General features: G+C 38.2%; 3 protein-coding genes across 7 annotated transcripts in view; 1 reads left to right on the forward strand and 2 right to left on the reverse strand.

Moving 5' to 3' along the window:
- Positions 1-140: 140 nt before the first annotated feature.
- Cct6 (chaperonin containing TCP1 subunit 6) lies at positions 141-3,042 on the reverse strand. Its single transcript, XM_070654468.1, has 7 exons — positions 2,798-3,042; positions 1,681-2,272; positions 1,265-1,600; positions 1,116-1,181; positions 828-1,050; positions 582-750; positions 141-507 (listed from the first exon to the last, which is right to left on the reverse strand). The coding sequence occupies exons 1-7, from the start codon at positions 2,932-2,934 to the stop codon at positions 435-437; spliced, it is 1,596 nt and encodes a 531-aa protein (XP_070510569.1). The 5' UTR covers positions 2,935-3,042; the 3' UTR covers positions 141-434.
- A 127-nt stretch (positions 3,043-3,169) lies between these two features.
- Positions 3,170-9,360, forward strand: Ninab (neither inactivation nor afterpotential B). 3 transcript variants are annotated; one of them, XM_070654465.1, is made up of 11 exons: positions 3,170-3,491; positions 3,567-3,750; positions 4,875-5,116; positions 5,282-5,428; positions 5,710-5,854; positions 5,925-6,075; positions 6,270-6,499; positions 6,577-6,759; positions 6,840-7,268; positions 7,415-7,513; positions 7,584-9,360. In XM_070654465.1, the coding sequence occupies exons 3-11, from the start codon at positions 4,950-4,952 to the stop codon at positions 7,752-7,754; spliced, it is 1,722 nt and encodes a 573-aa protein (XP_070510566.1). In that variant the 5' UTR covers positions 3,170-3,491; positions 3,567-3,750; positions 4,875-4,949; the 3' UTR covers positions 7,755-9,360. The 3 variants fall into 3 exon arrangements, with proteins under 3 accessions (XP_070510566.1, XP_070510567.1, XP_070510565.1); XM_070654466.1 differs by having other exon boundaries at positions 3,170-3,439; XM_070654464.1 differs by lacking the exons at positions 3,170-3,491; positions 3,567-3,750 and adding an exon at positions 4,131-4,775.
- Positions 8,892-19,131, reverse strand: part of Clc-a (chloride channel protein 2) — a 28,100-nt gene continuing 17,860 nt past the window's right edge. For 2 of the 3 annotated variants that reach the window (XM_070654460.1, XM_070654458.1), the window contains 12 exons: positions 15,046-15,331; positions 14,644-14,855; positions 13,913-14,433; positions 13,575-13,809; positions 13,290-13,452; positions 12,809-13,039; positions 12,374-12,597; positions 12,098-12,289; positions 11,805-11,947; positions 10,217-10,379; positions 9,928-10,155; positions 8,892-9,830 (listed from right to left, as the gene is read on the reverse strand). In XM_070654460.1, the coding sequence (XP_070510561.1) occupies positions 9,654-9,830; positions 9,928-10,155; positions 10,217-10,379; positions 11,805-11,947; positions 12,098-12,289; positions 12,374-12,597; positions 12,809-13,039; positions 13,290-13,452; positions 13,575-13,809; positions 13,913-14,433; positions 14,644-14,855; positions 15,046-15,331 (2,775 nt within the window). In that variant the 3' untranslated portion in view covers positions 8,892-9,653. Of the gene's footprint in view, positions 9,831-9,927; positions 10,156-10,216; positions 10,380-11,804; positions 11,948-12,097; positions 12,290-12,373; positions 12,598-12,808; positions 13,040-13,289; positions 13,453-13,574; positions 13,810-13,912; positions 14,434-14,643; positions 14,856-15,045; positions 15,332-16,469; positions 18,103-19,131 lie in introns of those variants that run through there. The other variant, XM_070654459.1, reaches the window with a different exon arrangement.

Here is a 19,131-nt window from a genome sequence, read left to right on the forward strand (position 1 = left end):
AGTAATTATTTTATTTTAAACAACTTTTAAAGTTACTACTTTCCAATAGAAAAAAAAAGATGAATATATTTAATTATAATACTAAAGTATTCTTTGCATTAGCATTTTCTGCTTGAAAATGACTTTTAGCATTCACAATATTTATACACCTAAGATTTTTTTTATTTGTTCAAAAATATTTTGTACATACATTCTTCAGCTTTATTTTAGTGACATTTAAAAACTGTAAATAAATGAAATATTTTTTACGAAAACATTTTATTAAGTTTAATATGAAAATTTTCATATTATTATTAAATATTTATGTTAAAAAAAAGTCAAGCGACATGTTTAATTAACAAAGATCATGCAAAGTAAATGAGTTAATTTGATTTCGTACAAAACTGTATAATAATCCTTAAACTTTTAATTCCACAAAAGTTGCATGTTACAATTTAACCTTTCAGCGAAGATAATCCTGCTCTCATTATTTCGTCAACCAGAAGAAGGTTACTGGCGATTATTGTGCTGAAAATAAATAATTTATCCATATGAATTCTTACGAAGCATTCTAGTTTGCTAAAGATTTATCAATGTCTTACCAAGAATTGATAATTTGTTTTTTCACGTTATAATTGTCATAAACACCAGCATCTGCGGGTTTTAGAGCATCCCCTGTAGATAAATCCAACCCTACTGGTTCTCCTAACGCAGTATTTTCTTCAAATAACTTAACAATTGTGTCTTGTGCATCAAATCCACTATTAACAGCTAAAATTAAGATAAAAAATATGTTAAATACTATTATGTTACAAAATAATAAAATAAGAAATTATTATCATATTTACCGAGAATCTTCGGAATGATAAGTAAAGCCTCTGCGTACGCCTGTACTCCCAAACGTTGCTTTCCTTTTACTTGCTCTTTGTATCGTTGTAAAGCTTGGCTAGCCGCAACCTCAAAGGCTCCGGCTCCAGGAATGACCGCACGATCGTCAATAGCATTCTTTATTGCCCTAAGTCCATCACGCACAGCATCTTTGAGTTGCTCTAATGTGAATTTATTAGGTCCCTGGAATATTAATGTATTTGTAAGAATATTCGTACAGCATTTGCATAAATAATTATTTGCATTACCTTCAATAATATAGTCACAGAATTTGGCTGTTTGCATTCTTCTATGAACGTATATTTTGTTTCACCCTAAAAATAAATTAAGTTCTAATTAATATTATTTTGAATTAATTTTATTAATTATTTTGTTAATTAAAAATGTCGAAATTTACCAGAACATGTTCATACACAAGTCCAGCCCATCCCAAATGCTCTTCTTTTAGATCATCTACAGAATTCATGGCTATACCACCACACGCGAGCGCTAAACGTTCCATATTTCTGCGCTTCGCTCTGCGCAAAGCAATAATGTTCTCCTTTGCGAGCATATCGAGAGATGACGGATCAATTCCTTTCTGATTTATCACAACGAACGATTTATCTGTGTTATCACACAACTTTTTCTTCAGTTCGACAATCTTTTTCACACGATTATCAATAAATACCCGTTCGGCAGCAACTAATTTTTCACGTTCTTCCGCAGATTTGTAAAAGAATCCACTATTTACCTAGAAAACAAAAATCCATAGAACTGTATAATTTTATTAATTAAATTATACTTTTTATGTAATCTACCATTATTACATACCTCACTTTTTTCATACTCCAGGCTTACATTACAGATCAAAATATATGCATTCTCTAATCTTTTGGGCATGTCTGGATGTCTGGCTCCATGATCAGTGACTATACCACGAATCAGAGTTGTATCATCTGCTGTTCTGTGCTGCATTTCCATTAATTCAACCATATGCAAATCAATTTCTTTATCTTGCTGTCTAATTGCTAGCACAGCATCTACACAAATTTCAGTTAATTTGTCAGCCACAGTATGGTGAACTTTTGTTCTGAGGGAAGTTCTTGCAACATCTAACAGGCTCTGCTTAACAGGTTCAATTGGAATTTTCATTGAATCTAGAATTTCCAATGCCTTTGCACGAGCTAAATCAAAACCATCTGTAAGCATTCTGGGATGTAGCCCTTCTGTTATATACAAATCAGCTTGTTTCAAGAGCTCTCCAATGACCAATACAGTGCTTGTTGTACCATCCCCAGTCATATCATCCTGAGCAGTGGACGCTCTTGCTATTAGAGATGCAGTAGGGTGTTGAATTTGCATTTCATGGAGAAGCACATTGCCATCCTTGGTAATCTTTATATCTCCTGATCCCGAAACCAGCCTGATAATTCAAATAATTTGTATGTTATTTGTTATAAATGCATAAAAAAAAAAATTAATTAATAAATTTCTTAAAAAAAAAACATTAATTAATCCTTTGAGTCCTGAATACTCGCGGCCTATGCGGTTCGTACGGACGGCGCGCGGCTGGCGCCGAGCGCGAATTTGCGTCCAGTCTATTATATCGATAGATTTCGCTGAACGCATATATGCGCCCATAGCACTCAAAGAATTAAAGAAACTGACGAAATTTGCACGGCGAATAAGAAAAGAACAAAGAAAATGACATTCACGAAATATCGATGTCTTTTCTCGCCGGCAATCTACAAGACATTTCCTAATAAGGAGAATAACGCAACGCCGAAATGTCGCATTGTCCCACGACCGCGTCACGTTATCTGAAAGAATCTCAAAATGTATTCGTAGGTGAATAGAGTCGAGATCTGTGTAAGAAATTGCGAACGACGGTGACGAGTCTCGACAAAGCGACGAAATAGTCGCGGCACGTGAATGCGTGGATACATACATCTTCATGGTTCCCTTGGGCCCCAGGTTGGTCTTCATCACATCCTGGATTCCCTTCGCGGCGGAGATGTTCACCGCCAAAGCCTGCGCCGCCCGGGCAAACTCAGCCTTCGGATTCAACAAGCTAATCGCAGCCATTCTTGAAAATTATTCGAAATTGTTCTCGTTTCCTGAGAATAAACCACGCTGAGCACACCTTCGACGTTCTCGTGAATTGGGAACGTGAGTTCTATCCAGTCCGATCTCCACATGCGCGACGCATCGTGCGGGCTTGCCTTTAATACCAACTTAACGTGTGGTTGCCAATACAAGAAACGAAGGCGGGAAAATAGAAAGAGAATCGAGCGTGTGATAACGCGAATCGGGAACGATCATTTTCTGTACTCTTACGTCATTCTATTCATCGTTCTGTTTTGTTTTATTACTCGAAAAAGTGCTTCGGACGAGATAGGTTACGTCGCAGGCGGAGCGCAGGGAGCGTCCGATCTGAAATGCGCCACGTCCGGTATTTCCGACCCGTTTCACTCGCCATCTTCTTCAGCGGCATACAAGAGATTCCGGCAATCGCCATTGTCAGGATGTGGGATCAGCACCTCGTCTGTCTTCTTCGTCGCAGCTGAGATTCTCATCCCGTCTCGAACAAGTAATTTTTGAAGCACTTTTCATATTGCGACCCGTCTCATTCGTAACTTTATGTAAGTTTTTGGCGTCGTTTATTCCGCTGATAAGAATTAATAAAAAAATTAAATTGACTTTGCTTTGGATCGTAGCCAGTTTCTTCTATTGAGATCAAAAACGATTCCAGTAAAGACCCGGTGGAAATAAACGCTATGAATGTCGAAAGTGCAAATTATACTATAAATGATCGTCGCAGAAAGAAGGAAGGACGGAAGAAACGGAAGGAACGGAAAGATGGCAAAGTAACTTAATCTAACCTAAGCGGAAGATATAAACGTAAGTAAATTTTCGTCTGTAAATAACTTAATTGTAATTATTAATGGGAAGCTAAACTATATACGGCGAACTATATATATATAAATTAAGATTAAATTTTGCAATAAATTTAAGTAATTATGTAAGCAAAAACGCGAATACATCAACGCTAATTAAACATTTTGAAGAACAAATTAAATTAATGATTTATATATTTTATATAATACCGCAAATATGATTGTTACTGATTAGAACGTTTATAATGCTGCAATATTGAATTTTACAAAGTGAATAAATTAAAGTTTAATTTTTTTAAAATGTATTTTTATAAAAATGGCCATCCAACTAAATTTTCTTAAACTTAAATTTAATTTACGAGTTTTCGGAAATGCACGAGACGTAATGAGACAGTAAAAAAATAATTGGAACGACCCTAATATTTTCACGTGACTTCCACAAGCCAGGCGAATGTCGTCATGTGTAAGCAGTCGATCAAAGGCTTCAATAAACTGGTGTTGTTCATTAAATTGGATTAAATCTATATCGCAATGTCGTATTTAAAGTTAGCAGAACTGCGCATCGCGACATTATTTGTTGCCCGGAGGTCCGCCGCGAATAATGGATTTCACTCACGTTAAGGTGCACGAGATACTTTCTTCGATTTTGAAATTGTTCATGTCGGCGATCAAAGATAAAAATATTATTTCGTGCTGACGCTCGATATTCTATTTAACGTTAGAAAATTACGTGACTTAATCTAAATTATCACAGCTGTAATAAAAAGAGTTTTGAAATCAAAAAGTCGATGTTAGTGAGTATTGTAAAAATTATAAAACTGGTATTCGTTAATAATAAATATCAAGAACAGTTAATTCAGTCTAATCAGATATTAGAAAAATTAAGAAATTAAATTCTCAAAAAAAAAATACAAAATGGAATATATTAATTATTTGATAACGTCGTTGAGCGACTTATTAGGTCGGTCATCAAATGTACTAGATAATTTCGAGGACAAAAAATATGGAAAATTGAAATCTGAATTTTATGTAAGTTTTTTATGCGATTGTAGACAATAATATATTTAATATTTTACGATATAAAAAGTAATTTATTTAAAGTTAAATTGTGTTAATATTATTTTACAGGTTGATACGAATAAAAATGAAATATTGAGTGACGAAAAAAAAAATTATTATGCCAATTGTGATGCCTCAGTATGGATGAGAAGCTGCGAGAATGAAGTGATCGATCCTTTACAATCAACCGAAATAATCGGCACCATCCCCAAATGGCTAAAAGGTACTCTCTTACGGAACGGTCCGGGCAGTTTAAAAGTGGGCGAATATCGCTATCAGCATCTCTTCGATAGTTCTGCTTTATTGCACAGGTATATGTTAAAATAAATAAGCTGAATAGTGGACCGAAGTAGAATAACTCAAAAAATAAAACATACACTGTACATTGTTACACTGAAAAGCAGATATGCTTTTCATGCATAAGAAAGCATAAATTGTGAAAATTTCTTTACTGCATAAACTTTAAATTTGTGCAGATTCGGCATTGCAGATGGTGAGGTCACTTATCAGCGACGATTTGTCCGAACCGACGTATATAAAAGAAATATAGCAGCCCAGAGAATAGTTTATAATGAGTTTGGGACAAATGCGACGCCAGATCCTTGTCAAACTATATTTTATAGGTAAGCGATAATAAAAAAAAGATTAAAGCCTGACACGAAAAACATTGATTCACGTTTGATACACAATTGATACACGTACCTTCCCGGGCCTGCTCCTCTTCTCAGGTGGAACGTGTCGAGTCATCTTTCCGCGCACAAGTCACTCGCGAACACCCCAACCGTGAATTTACAATCGCGAAGACCGTCTTTGCCTGGATATATTAATTAAATATTAAAATAAAATTAAACCTCAAAATCGCCGACTTGACAGCTTCTTAATTTATTTTTCAATTATTTTTCAGAGTAGCCGCAATGTTTCAACCAAACAAAACGCTATCAGACAATTCCATGATCTCAGTGTATCCGTTTGGTGACCAGTATTATACATTCACAGAAACGCCAGTGATGCACAGAATTGATCCGAAAAGTTTAGAGACAACGGGCAAAGTAAATATTCTTTTATTTAAAACTATAAGAATTTATAATTGCAGAAATTTCTTTTATTTGTCTTTTATAGGTAAACGTGTCGAAGTATGTTAACATTGTAAATCACACTGCACATCCTCATGTTATGGCTGACGGTACGATGTATAACGTTGGATTGAGCATAACGTCAATGGGACCTCGATATAACATTGTACGCTTCTGTCCCAGTAACGTGATTGATGGTAAGATTTTTTTTACAACACAGTCGACGTGAAAATTATTTAAAAAAACAAATTTATTGCCTCGTGTCTTTACAAGTTTGAAGGTATTAAACCGGTATTTTAAATTATACAAAAAGAATTTATTGCAATTTAAAAATATCAATAAATTTATATTTAAAATAAATGAATGATAAATTCATATGTAATTATCTTAGATAATTCTGGAGAAAAAGCAGAACTTTCCATGTTCGATCAAGCAACGATCGTGGCCAGTGTGCCGAGTAGGTGGATGTTGAATCCATCATACATGCATTCCTTTGGCATCACCGACAATTTCTTTATCATAGTGGAACAACCGCTGTCAATCTCTTTTGTCAAGATGACGATGAATCACTTCAAACAAGAACCGATGATAAACTCTTTTAAATGGCATGACAACGAAAGCGTACGTATTTATTGGAAGAACTACATTTCTTAGTTAAATTATTCTTCGTCAATTATGATCGTTATTTTCATTATTAGACCCTCATCCACGTGCTCTCGAGGAAAACGGGCCAAGTGGTGAACACGTTTGTAGCGGAAACATTTTTCTACCTGCACATTATTAATCAGTTCGAGATTCGTGACGGAGATTATGTCGTGCTAGATGTATGCTGTTATCGTAATCCGAAGATGTTGGAATACATGTACATCGACGCAATGAAAGTAAGATATTGGTATGACTAGAGTGATCTTTATCAATGTGCCAACAATTAATTAATTGATGTTAATTTATATTAACGCAGAATATGCACAACAATCCTGATTTTTCGAAGTTGTTCCGCGCTAGGCCGCTTCGTTTTATACTTCCGATGAAAACACCAAACCTGAACACGCCACCGGAACGCAATCTCATCGCAATCGAAACAGTATATCATAATACGAAGGTGCCACGAAGTGTCTACGGCAAATCTGTTGGTCGAGACATTAACGGTAATACGAACGACAACGAATACGATAGTACAGTCGAGTATTGGCAAAACGAGCATAAAAGTGCTCTGCAAAAGAAGCCAACTGCTCACCGTTGTCTCGACGGTAGAATTTTTGTTAGGCCGGAGCTTCTCTGCGATACCGGTTGCGAGACTCCGCAAATAAACGGGGACCACTATCTCGGCAAAGAGTACCGGTATTTCTATGCAATTTCCTGCGATATGGATTTAAACAATCCCGGAACGGTCAGTATATTTTACGAATTTCTAAAATATACCGCGTGTATTTGATAAGGGATTACTAATTTGTGCTTTTATCATATAACTTACTGCGACAAAAGCTGAATACACCCACATATTACTCAGTATAAATAATTGAATTTTATTTGCAGCTTATCAAAGTTGACATTGCCCAAAAGACTAAGAAAATATGGCAGGAAAATGGCGTTTACCCGAGCGAACCAATTTTTGTACCAGATCCCAACGGAAAGGTATATTAATCTGTTTAATTAAAAAAAGTAAAAGAAAAATTATACTAATTTTTTTTGTTCTTTTTTCTAGAACGAAGATGACGGAGTAATTGTAAGCTCAATTGTTTGGGCGGAAAGAGAAACTCGAGTCGGTCTGTTAATTTTAGACGCTGTGACGTTTACAGAAATCGCGAGGGCTATCTTCGATACACCAGGACCAGTGCCTAAATGTTTGCATGGTTGGTTTAGCCTGGAAAAGTAACCGAATACATCGATTCTGTATTTTGGGTTTAATATAATGGAAGTAAGTATGAATATAAGTTGGAGGTTCAGTTATTTTTATGTTTTTATGATTGAATAGTTTTTTGAAAAGTTTTTTGTAATTTAAATTTGTATCCCTTAGAGGGTTAAAAAAAATACTACTACTACTATTATTTAAGAGAGTGCTAAGTTTTGATAGCAAATTCTGAGTTATAAATCGTGAAAATAATCGAACAGTCTGTTTAAGTTGATTTTTTCATTTTCTATAGTCTTTTGTTCTTATAATTGTGATAATAAATATTGCATTATCAAAGGAATATAATAAATTATTTAATGTCTTTACATGACGCGTAATGTATTTACAATTGGCGTCACCAAATAATACGCGACGTAATAAATATACAATTTAATGAGATGAGAATCTAGTCAAGTGGAATGTAAAATCTTAATGTCGTCAGAAATTTTTGCGTTCTTTTGAATAGCGGAATATTAAAATGATATGGAAACCATTCTCTAAATTACAGCGATAACAAAATAATACAAAATTCGTTATAGATAATATCGTCTCAATTGCGTTATGAGAACCTGTTGGAATAGAACTGCGATATAGTTATAATCCTACGTTTCCAGTATCCTAATTATTCACATCTAGTAGTAAATTATAAGGAAATACTTTGTAATTTTGTTACATTCGCAATGCGACTTTTGTTAGGATAATTATTCTCGCAATGAACTTTTGTCAACGGGAACTTTTAATAATAGTGAAAGTCGCACTTGATTTTCAAATAGAACTTCTAAACATATTCTATCTACATGAAAATAATCATAAGCTACAAAATAATCTTAAAAGAAACCCAATAAGCATTCGAGGCGTTCTTCTCGGCCTGCTTCTAAATTAAATATTGTGTAGAGAATTAAGTATCGTGTAGAAAATAGAAGAGAATTGTTCTTTTTTTTTGTTTTTTTTTTTTCATTTTCTTGCTAAGTTTAATCTATAACGTGACGATCTTTTGCGTACTTGAGTTAACAATAATTAACAACTATATTAATAAATAATAGTCTGGCACAACCATGGTCAGATATTTTACTAGCTAGAGGTGCGTCGACGCAGGAGTCACGAATGATCTCGTACGTAAAATTATCATTTGAATCATTTTATCACGGGATAATGCAGCGTCGCTGCTTTTGGCACTACAAATCACTTTCGCTCTGTCGAGAAATCCGTTCAGTTTCTTTTCAAAAGAATTTACCTTGTCGTTTGCAATAGTGACAATAAACTCATAATGTATTTCATAAACGCATAATCTCGGCTCGGCCAAGATTTAAAATTTATAGTCTGATCCCAGTTCAGACTTCTCTCTCGCGTGCGTTTATGCATCATGCAAACGTATTACGAAAACACATGCGTTGCTAAAACATATTTGAAAGAAGCATGCGCTTGCTTCTCGATGTTTTCCGATGAAACAATTCCTATGTATGTACAATATTTCTCGATGTGCAAATCTATTTTAGCTATCTATCTATCCAGTAAAAATAGTTCGCACGCGAACGTGACACTTAATATTGTACATTATACGTTAGAACGGAATAGAACATTTTGGAAAAGAGTTATTTTCAAGAACTTAATACTAACTTTGCACATTGGTGTCTTTTCCCAAGACTTGTTATTTCACTTAGACTTAAGTACGAGAGAAGTGTGAGAGAGAGAAAGAGAGAGAGAGAAAAGAGAGGAAGAGTTCCATTGATTTTTCAATCACGCGAATGATTAGGAAGGTAAAGGAAAAGGAGAGCAAAATTAGATAAAACACGACTCTCTCGCATTATTCGGGCTGTGTCGCGCGATAATGGCGACGCGGCTATCACAATATAAGCTTTTGGTCGTCTCGACACGGCGCTGATTTTATATTTTATCTATTTTCTCGCAGTCCACGGAGCCTATAGAGTTTATCGCGTTGATATTCTTATTGCTTTCTGTGTCGGTCTCACTTCTCGCCAGGCTCGAAATGGATTCGGCGATGTGAGAATCAGCATGCATTGGCAGGATACCAGCGTTTGCATCTTCGATGGCTTTTCTCAACTGCAAAATAAGATCGTGTTTATTCTTCGTCGAGGCATTTATGCACTGATTCTTATGAGATCTTGATTAAAGGACATAATAATATCGTGAGTCGTACTTCTTTCAACGCGACGACTCCGACTAGCCTGCCGATGGCTGTTACGTAAGCGTGATTTACGCCAACCATACTGAAGAGGCTGTGAACTTTCAGCAAGGACGTTCTCTCAACTAACTGAAAAGGAGCCGGATCGATGTGACATCTTGAGAAATCCACTTCGAGTGCCATCTCGCTCTCTTCCCACCGTTTCTGATCTTCGGGAGCCATGTCGATCACTCTCTCCCGGGGCTAATTAACACGTACCAACGTTTATACAATGTATTTACAGAAAATGACAATGTTTGCTTACCAATTGTACTTTTTTCGATACCGCCGGACTCGGGGCAAGCATAGGAGTATGGGACTGCGCGTTGATAGCGTCCTGGCTACCTCTGGTACCCAGCTCCGGATCGGGATCCACGTCCTGCAGCGTGGCGGACTTGCGGAAAATCGCCTCAAATGCCAAGCGAATCCTGTAATAAAAACATTTGTTACAATTGTAATACGTGTTATCCTCCTGTATAAAAAAAAAATTGATCTTAATAAATCTAAATCGCTTTTATTTGGATTATTATATTATTTTTGAGACCTGCCTGAATAGAAATATTATAACGACGATTTTGAAAGCTCGAAAGTGACGATTAATCTCGCGAAAAAACGCCTCGTTTTTCTGATTTGAGAGAAGACGCCTCGAGCTCGCCGAGTGCATCAAAGAAATGGAAACGGATCAACTCCGTGCAAGAAGGACAACGGTAAATTCACGATTGAACCTATTGCTGTCTCACTCTTTTTACGCGGTCGTCTCTTTCTATCCAAGGGCCGAAATCTCTAACGGTCACTTCAGTCTAGTTGCGGAGGCTCGGGCGTGAGGACGTTTCGCAATCGCTCTGCAACTACGCGTATTTTCGACCGCGGATAGGAAAGTATCGCGTACGAATAAGTGTCGACGTCGTCGACTCGGCAACGAACGATTATTCTCTGTACTTTTCTGTTATTCCACTCGACGTTCTGCGCTTCGTTTCGCGCGTCGAAGAAGCGCTTCGGTAAGGTTATGAGCGTGCGATCTGCACCTCGCTCGTCTTCTTCGTCGCGGCCGGGATTCTCAACACGTCTCGAGCAAGTGAGTCTTGGGGACTCGAGGAAGATAAAGTGCGCGGTAAACATTTCATCCGGGACGTGGTGCTCGACATATCGCGGCCGGTTTCGTTCGCCGCTTGGCACAAATTTTTGACATTGTTTCCGCCATCAATTCCGTCGACGAGAATTGATCGACGAAGCGCAAGGTGGCTCTTGCACCTCGCTTCACGCCTTGGCCACTTGTGTCGAGATCGAGGACAAGAAAATCATTAACTCTACCGAATATCGCGAGTGTAAATTTATACAACCAATGATCGTTCGTCGCGCTTCTTAATTTAAATCGTGAAAAATCGCCGGGATAACCCACCGTCATTTTTTCGGGCGTTCGTCTCTCGAGTGATAGTGTTAGTGATTATAAAACAAAAGCAGAGCAGTGTGATATAGTGTCAAGTGATTTAAAGTGTCTCAACACGTCCAGATAATCCAGAATCTGCCACTGAAGGAAGGATGGAAGGAAAGAAGGAAAGAAGGAAGGAAGGAAGGAAGGACGGACAGACAGAAGGATAGAAAATAACCTGCCCTAACCTAACCGAAAGCTACAAATGTAAGTAAACCGGCAATACGCCGTCGACTGTAAATTACTCATTTGTAATTGTTAATGTAATTAACAAATTTCCAATTCTATCGACGAGCGCGAATAGAGAACCCTTGAAAAAAAACGCCGCGCGCGTATCGTACGCACGGTTTCTTCTAGTTTATCTATTAAAAGTAATACGAATGTTCTTAAACACTCGAAAAAAGTTAAAAATACAGCGACTCGCCTGCTCTCCGCGCCTGTTACCGTCGTATAAGGCGTCACCGCCGGGCTAATTGACGGGCTGAATCCCTTAAGAGTAAACGAATTAGTCTTCTTCAGGATTGACTTCTTTGGTTGCGACCCAAAGATCGGCGAGTGATACGTGTGCTGAAACGTATAAAAATAGCGTATTAATCCAAGAATACTACATCGAATAATACATCGTAACAAGTAATATACATAAGCGGGGAATAACGCATAGAAGAACAGTCGCGATTGACGTCAAAGTCAACCGAGCGAACGCGTGCGCGAACTCACATGATCGGGACCGCTGCCGCTGTTTGGCGACATCGTTAGATCATTAACACTTTGCCGCTGCATCTTGAGAATGTCCGGTGCCGGGATGACCTCGAATCTCGAAGGCCTCCTCGCCCTCTCTTGTTCCCGTAGTTGCCGTTCTATTTCTTCCCGTGCTCTCTCCTCCGCCTCCTTGTGCCATTTTTGCGCCACCTAAAACACCCGACGATTAAAGCATACGTAACGACATAAAAAAATGAAGCCCACGAGCTTCCGAAACGTTGAACGTCTCCCTACCTGCAACCTTCGCTCGCGCCCAATGTGCTTCTCGATGAGCTTGATTAACGCAAGTCGCTGAATCGACCCGAGCAGAATCATAGAGTCCGGATTGTCCACCAACGGAAACCCGCGCAGCTTGCGATTCTCCTTTAGTATATCTTTCAGCTTTTGGTAGCTGATACCGTGCCATATGTACCTTACATCGTGTACCATGAAATCCTCCACATAAATATTATACATTCCTGCACAGTAAAGTAATACTCTTTCACCATACTTTAAACAAACGCGTGAAATCAAATGAATCTCAAAAATTGCAAGCACAAAATTACCTTTCTATTTAATTCCAGAAGAGATTCTTTGTAAAGCAATAAAAAAATTCAAACCGGCGATATAATATTTAATTCTAGTTTAGTTAAGTAGAAGGAGAATGAATAGTGTTAAGGAAGGAATTACCTGAACTAGATGGTAGCAAATCGGGCAAGTAAGGTAGCTTCTTGATGAGAATGATGCTGTCGTATATACTGGGTTGTAGAAGAGCGGCGATGGCGTTGCTGATCAGGACTGCTATCATTATAGGCACGATGTGTGTAATCTGACCGGTCATCTCAAAGATGATGACACTGACGGATATCGTGTGCGTCACCGCACCGGAGAACGCGGCCGCGCCTACCGTAGCATATCCGCCTACACGAGACAGGTCCACCAGATAAATCTGAATCTTTTTTGTTAATTTTCTTGCTTCTTTCAAGCCCGATCAAAGTCACAATGCAAAGCATTATATCGCGAATTTTATTAATTATTTTTTTTACACGTAATTTTCATCGTCCGGCACGTTTTCCGAAATATGAAAAATACTTTGTTCAATTAATTCGCAGGATAAGTTATCTTATTTTCTCGACGTAGCGTAATGTTTAGAAATAGTGATTAAAGGTACCTGGTATTATAGGCGTCATTATTCCGCCATAACGCACTCCGCTAGGAAACCAAAGAGCCATACCTTCGCCAACTGCTCTACCCAGCGCAGCGCCGATTTTAAATACAGGAATAAAAATTCCTGAAGGCACCGGCACCGTCGAACTGATGATAGAAAAGATGAACTGAAACCGAAGACCGTTTTTTTTATATTTTATTTTTTTTTATATTTTTTTTTTATTAAAAGTGTGACGATATATTAAAAAATAATTATAGTCGAGCAGTTATGCGAATATAATTTTCTTACGGTAACTAATACGAAACTAAGGAGTCCGCTAAAGACATCGGTGTATGTCGTTGACCAATGCTTCACGATATTCATTTCCTCGACACTGAGATTCTTCTTCGTCCAAGTAAAGTTTGTGAAGAGCCCGAAGACCTGATCGTGCGTGTTTAAATCGCCTGCCATGAATTGACCGAGTCCGAGGGGAAACGATACTGACGAGACCATCAAGGAAACGATGCCGGGATAGAGAAAACGACTGAAATTAACGGCAGCCTTCTCACAATCACAATTCCAAGGGAGAAATTTGCATCGAGACAATTTATCAAAAGACAATTTTGATACAGTTTCAAACGACTTACTTCTTTTGCAAAAAGCTGTTCATGCTCTTATTTTTCCGCATGAAGATGACGTATTGTCGGTGCAACCAGACGTAGAAGGCGCCGAGGAGTCCGCTGCCAACGCCGATCAGGGCGAAGACGAGGAGTTCCTGCGGATCGAAAGGAAACTCCATAGTGAAGCTGGTGGCGAACATCGCCGTGATGGTCTCCTCGCGCTGGAACCAAATCGCGAGCAGGCGAAACATCGTGGCGCCGCAAACCGCGGCGAAAAATCCGCGCCAGTAGTTCCTGACCGCGAAGTACACCGTGGTAACCTCGATGCTGAAGAGGACGCCGCCGATCGGTGCCGCGAAGCAGGAAGCGACGCCCACCGCGCAGGCCGCGGCCAGCATTTCGCAGTTCCTACTCTCGTTCTCGTAAATCCCTTGGAAGCTCGTCACCAATTTGGAAAGTAGGGTCGCGACGATGCTGGCGATGTGCACAAACGGACCTTCCTTGCCGAGCGGCAGCCCCGAGCCCAAGGTCGCCGTTAAGCCGATTACCTTTGGCATAACACGATCTTTATTGTCACCGTCTCCCCTTTCTCCCCTTTTTTTTCCGTTTCGCGACAATTCGACGTGTTTAAAAAAAAATTTTTCTCTCTCAAGTTTCGATTCAACTTTGGACTGGCGCACGCAGACGTCCCATTTTAAAATTAATTTTCTCAATCTTTTAACGAGTGGATCAAGTTGCCCCGAGTGCGATTAGCTAACCTTGGCAATTAAGGTACGGAAGGTCAAGTATTCCTTCAACGCCACACCGCGTAAAATGGTTTTCATTTCTGGAATGCCGGAGCCTATACTTTGCGGTGCTACGATATGCACAAACCCGGCGCTGAAGAGGATGAGGCACACCGGCATGGACACCCAGGCCAGATACTTGAAGGCCGGATGCGTCGTAAGATCCTGATAAAGCCATATCCTGGCTGATAAAATGAGATTATCGTTAATATGTCGTATTAAAGACTTATTAAAATATCAATAAAGCAAAAAAAGAAAAAAAAAAGAAAAGAAAAAAAAGGAAAAAAAGAAAAAAAACTCATGGCTTAAAGTTTCGTGCGCAAGAACCGAACAACAGCACAGACACATTTATTTCCGAAAGTAAAGCAAACTGACCGTTGTTGCACATGGAAATGCCACGATCCATAGCGTAACTGATGAGTGCCATAATGATGCCGAGAAGGGCAAGGAAAATCCAATCTTCTCCCAGTCGGGCACCAGTGTGTTTCCAGGTGAAGGCCAACAGAGCAAGTAGTTTCCGGCACAGTGGGCCCCGCCTGGACTTCCGCAGGTCCTCAGCCCTCGTCTTGTCATACTTCCGCCTCGCTTTCTCGTGATATTTAAGCTTACGTGCCTCTTCCTTCGCGTACTCACCCAAGTCCTTCGTATAGCGACCATACATCTGAAGCCCAGCCAAATCCATGTCATTTCGTACCCCCGGTACTAATTAATTCATTTACGCACAAACGAGAGACGACAAATTTGCTCGTTAAAATTTTAAAATTATTTTTAATCATATTATTCACGATTGAATAGATGCCAAATAGATGCCAAGACCGACAAACGTCGGTTAAATCGGGCGCGTGATACTTTCAAATAATTTCAATCTCTTTGAAAAATGAAAGAAATAATTCAACGTTCTTCTCACAGTTTAATTAATTAATATCGTTTGATTTCGAATGCTTCTTACAACGTGAAACCTGGTTTATCGATTAAATACGACTCGCGTTTTATGTACGTACCTATTGTTAATTAGCGATCTGACAAGAATATTCGGTTTTGTTAAAGCTGTTGTTAATTTGTTTGCAATTAGAAATAACCGATCGATTAAAGTACTTTCATACACTGCTAATTAATGAGAAAAAAAAAAAAAATTACAGACACGAAAGAGCGAACTCGCACTCTATTTATAATTAAAACACTAGAACGTCCGTTTCTAAACTGGACATCGTGTTTCGTAAGATACGATGTGAATATTGCTGTTTTCATCAAAATAAATTTTTATCTAATCCAAATCCGGTCGTATTTTATATCTTAACCGATTAATATTATATGATAAAATGATAAAACAATTAAGGCAGATAAAAAAAAAGAAAAAAAAAATTAAAACAATGCGACGGTTTGAAAAACGAAGTGGGTTGTGAGGATAATTTGGGAGGGTGAGTTTACAATTAACCGATTTACATTATTGTCTTTCAAACACTGTCACACTCCGTTCATTAGTCGATTTAATATAAATGTTACGTGAAAAGAGGAAAGGGTCGATGTACGTAAAAAAATTAATTATGTCGCTACATAAATATTAGTTTCATTGGACGCACGTTACAATTGTCTACGCGTTGACATTATTGTCTCCACGCGAACAGCAATAGATAACGAGCTATCAACGGCAGCTCATAAGAAACAATTGTACGAAATTGCTCATAATAGCCGCAACGCCGAGAAAACTGTACGCCCTCGCGTCGGGAACGTCTTAGCAAAGGAATAACCTACTCTGTTACGGGAAAACGGTGGGAATAAAAATGCAAGTATTCACTTACAAGGTACTCGTCGTTACAAACAAAGTAAGCCCTGTTTAAGACCAAGGCTGGCAAAGAAAACTGGGCGAGAAGCCTTACAGACTGCATCGAGGACTCGTCACTCGAATTGATCGGCTTGCGAAAGTTCGAATTCAAACTTAGAGAATCTGTTCTCGATATCTTCTCCATTTTTTCGTAAATCACAACACAGTCACATATATCTTAAAATTCCGCTGCAGTCACACATGGGTGAATCCTGTTTCTTTTCTTATTTTTTTTTCTCTCGAAAAATTAATGCCAGCTTGTAATTCATTTCCACTAAAAAGTATTTTTTTTCGACTTTTTTTATGTCATCTCATTAAGTTTATAAGTCATTAAAGAATTTATTAAAAGTTTTATATTTAGAACATTTTTAAAACTTGATGGTTTTTTTATTATACATATATATAGGTTTAATTTTTCGTTTCTTGCGCATCTTTACGCAATGGTCACTTTGGCGAGTAATACATAATTAAATAAAAATAATAAATAAGTAATTTACTAAAACGAAATAGCAGAAGAACATTGAAACTTGTTACATTTTCTTGTAATATTACTTTTCCTTGATTCGTGTAATAACTTCCCAGTATTGACGAATTTTTAAATTGTCGCCTAAGGCTTTTATAAATTTTTTAATATGTATAAAAATCTCCATTGTTTTTTCCACACCAACAAACTCTTAGATCTTCCACCACTGTACGAATCTCGTTCACGTTCTTTGTAACATTATCCAAGAAAACTTTCCACCGCTCGGTAGTCCGCTGGCAACAAATTTTTTAACTCACGTACTTTGTTTATAATTTTTCTTACGTTTCCCATGTAATACTGTTTGCATTCGTCACATTTTTTATTCATCTTGCAGTGGCTTGTAACAAACCTTGCGGTGACGTTTGAGCGAGTTTTTTTTAAAGAGTTCCTTTTATATTAAAAAGAAATTAAAAAATAATAATATTCCTGTGCATCTGTACGTGCGTGTACACGAGCGCAAACTAAACAGCACCGTCTCGTAGATGTCTGCTTTACACCTCAGTGGGGAATATTTGTTGAAGTTTGGCAACAGTCAAAATCCTTATTTTTAGTAACACCCAGCCACCGTCGGCAGGGCGAAATCCTATTGTTTATTGCCGGGTGAACTGCGACGTTTCACCTGATGCCGCGTAAATTCACCCGAGGACAATTTGGTTGTCGAAACGCACGATCCTTCATTACAAGCCCACGTTCGTACAACGTGTAACACCTCTTTCAAGAAACGAAATTTTTTTAATCTAAAGTTTTTTTTTTTATATTTTATATCGCGTCGCACGCGCACGAATACAATCGTCGAATTTATTTTGTTATACAGCGCGCGTCCCGAGATCCCGTTCGAAAATATACTTGGCACGAAATGGTATCGTCTGTTACTGGCTCTCCACCGGTTATGTGACGTTTTCACTTTTTTGGTAGATACAGCATTTCCGAAATCATTTTTATATTCGGTATATCTCGACCTTATTTACCTACTTGAAATTTATATTGTTCTCTAATCTACCGCTCACAACAATCAGTCACGCGCGTTATCGTGCAAATCCCTTTAAAGCGGAAAATAATATTGCGACGAGTACGAGCATCGATAAATACCAGCGAATTTCTTTTTTTTTTATCGCGACAGTTTCGCGAATTATTATTTTTTTTTTTTTACACGAAGAAAGAAAAAGGGAATGCGCGTAGCGTTATCTCAGAGATTACCTTGCAAGCGAGATCTAGCATTGACTCAGTTTCCCTCGCAACGTCAATGATCTCGACCGATATCGTGATTTTGGCAACATCATTGGGACTCGCTGGCATAAATATGCGTGTGACAAATGCATCACACGTCGCACGGTTTTATCGGGCGATTATACAGCGACTATTTCACGACAATTGTGCAATAAATAACAGAGCTCGGGGCAAAGTATCATTCACTTATTCGATTTAATCACGGGTTAGAAATTAATTTCGCTGTTAAATTAATTTTAATTCTCGGCATACGCCGAGCTAAAATAAGGGGGGTAAAAAAAAAAAAAAGATAATGCCGAAGAGTACGTTGAAATAAATATTATGAAAGAGAAATTATTAAAAAATTGCCTACATTATTATTATTAAATTGTGATTTTTTTTTCAAGCGCTCAATTTTCTTTTTTACCAATCTTTTGTAACCAATCGAACGTTTATTAATTATACCGCTAATAATTCTTCCAAATTACTGGCAACACCGACAAACGTTAACGCTAGTCGAAAGAGCTAAGCCAAGCGGAGCATGGATGCATCCGGAAATTGCATGATCACGAAAGTGAGATTCAACCTGCGCTACAACATGTGTGCGCGTGTTGGTGACACGAGGCTCTCTTTATGCTCGTCACGCGTGCTCGATAAGCATAACGAGTTCTTAAGGCTCATTCGCGCATAAAAGCGTTGCTTAGAAAGGCGTCGCTGCTAAGACCGCGCGTACTCCTTTGAATTTATCAAGCTCACCGCGAATTGATGCGCGGAGGTGCATACGATTATGCAAGCTCTTAATGTTTCCTGAAATTCACCTCGAACGCTTTGCATCAGTGACACATGTACACGTTAAAGTCCACCGCTAAAAGATTTATATGGGAATTAAGGTACTTAAGTGTTTGAAAAG

The sequence above is a fragment of the Cardiocondyla obscurior genome, linkage group LG03 (assembly GCF_019399895.1).
Source record: "Cardiocondyla obscurior isolate alpha-2009 linkage group LG03, Cobs3.1, whole genome shotgun sequence".
In the NCBI taxonomy this organism is placed as follows: Eukaryota; Metazoa; Arthropoda; class Insecta; order Hymenoptera; family Formicidae; genus Cardiocondyla; species Cardiocondyla obscurior.

Excerpts from the sequence above, each read along its gene's own strand:
- Cct6 (XM_070654468.1), bottom strand. The coding sequence starts at position 2,934 with ATGGCTGCGATTAGCTTGTTGAATCCGAAGGCTGAGTTTGCCCGGGCG. Across the intron at positions 2,273-2,797 it reads CCCAAGGGAACCATGAAGAT|GCTGGTTTCGGGATCAGGAG; the intron begins GTATGTATCCAC and ends TTGAATTATCAG. Across the intron at positions 1,182-1,264 it reads TTGTGTATGAACATGTTCTG|GGTGAAACAAAATATACGTT; the intron begins GTAAATTTCGAC and ends ATTTATTTTTAG.
- Ninab (XM_070654464.1), top strand. The coding sequence starts at position 4,662 with ATGGAATATATTAATTATTTGATAACGTCGTTGAGCGACTTATTAGGT. Across the intron at positions 5,117-5,281 it reads AGTTCTGCTTTATTGCACAG|ATTCGGCATTGCAGATGGTG; the intron begins GTATATGTTAAA and ends AAATTTGTGCAG. Across the intron at positions 6,500-6,576 it reads AATGGCATGACAACGAAAGC|ACCCTCATCCACGTGCTCTC; the intron begins GTACGTATTTAT and ends TTTCATTATTAG.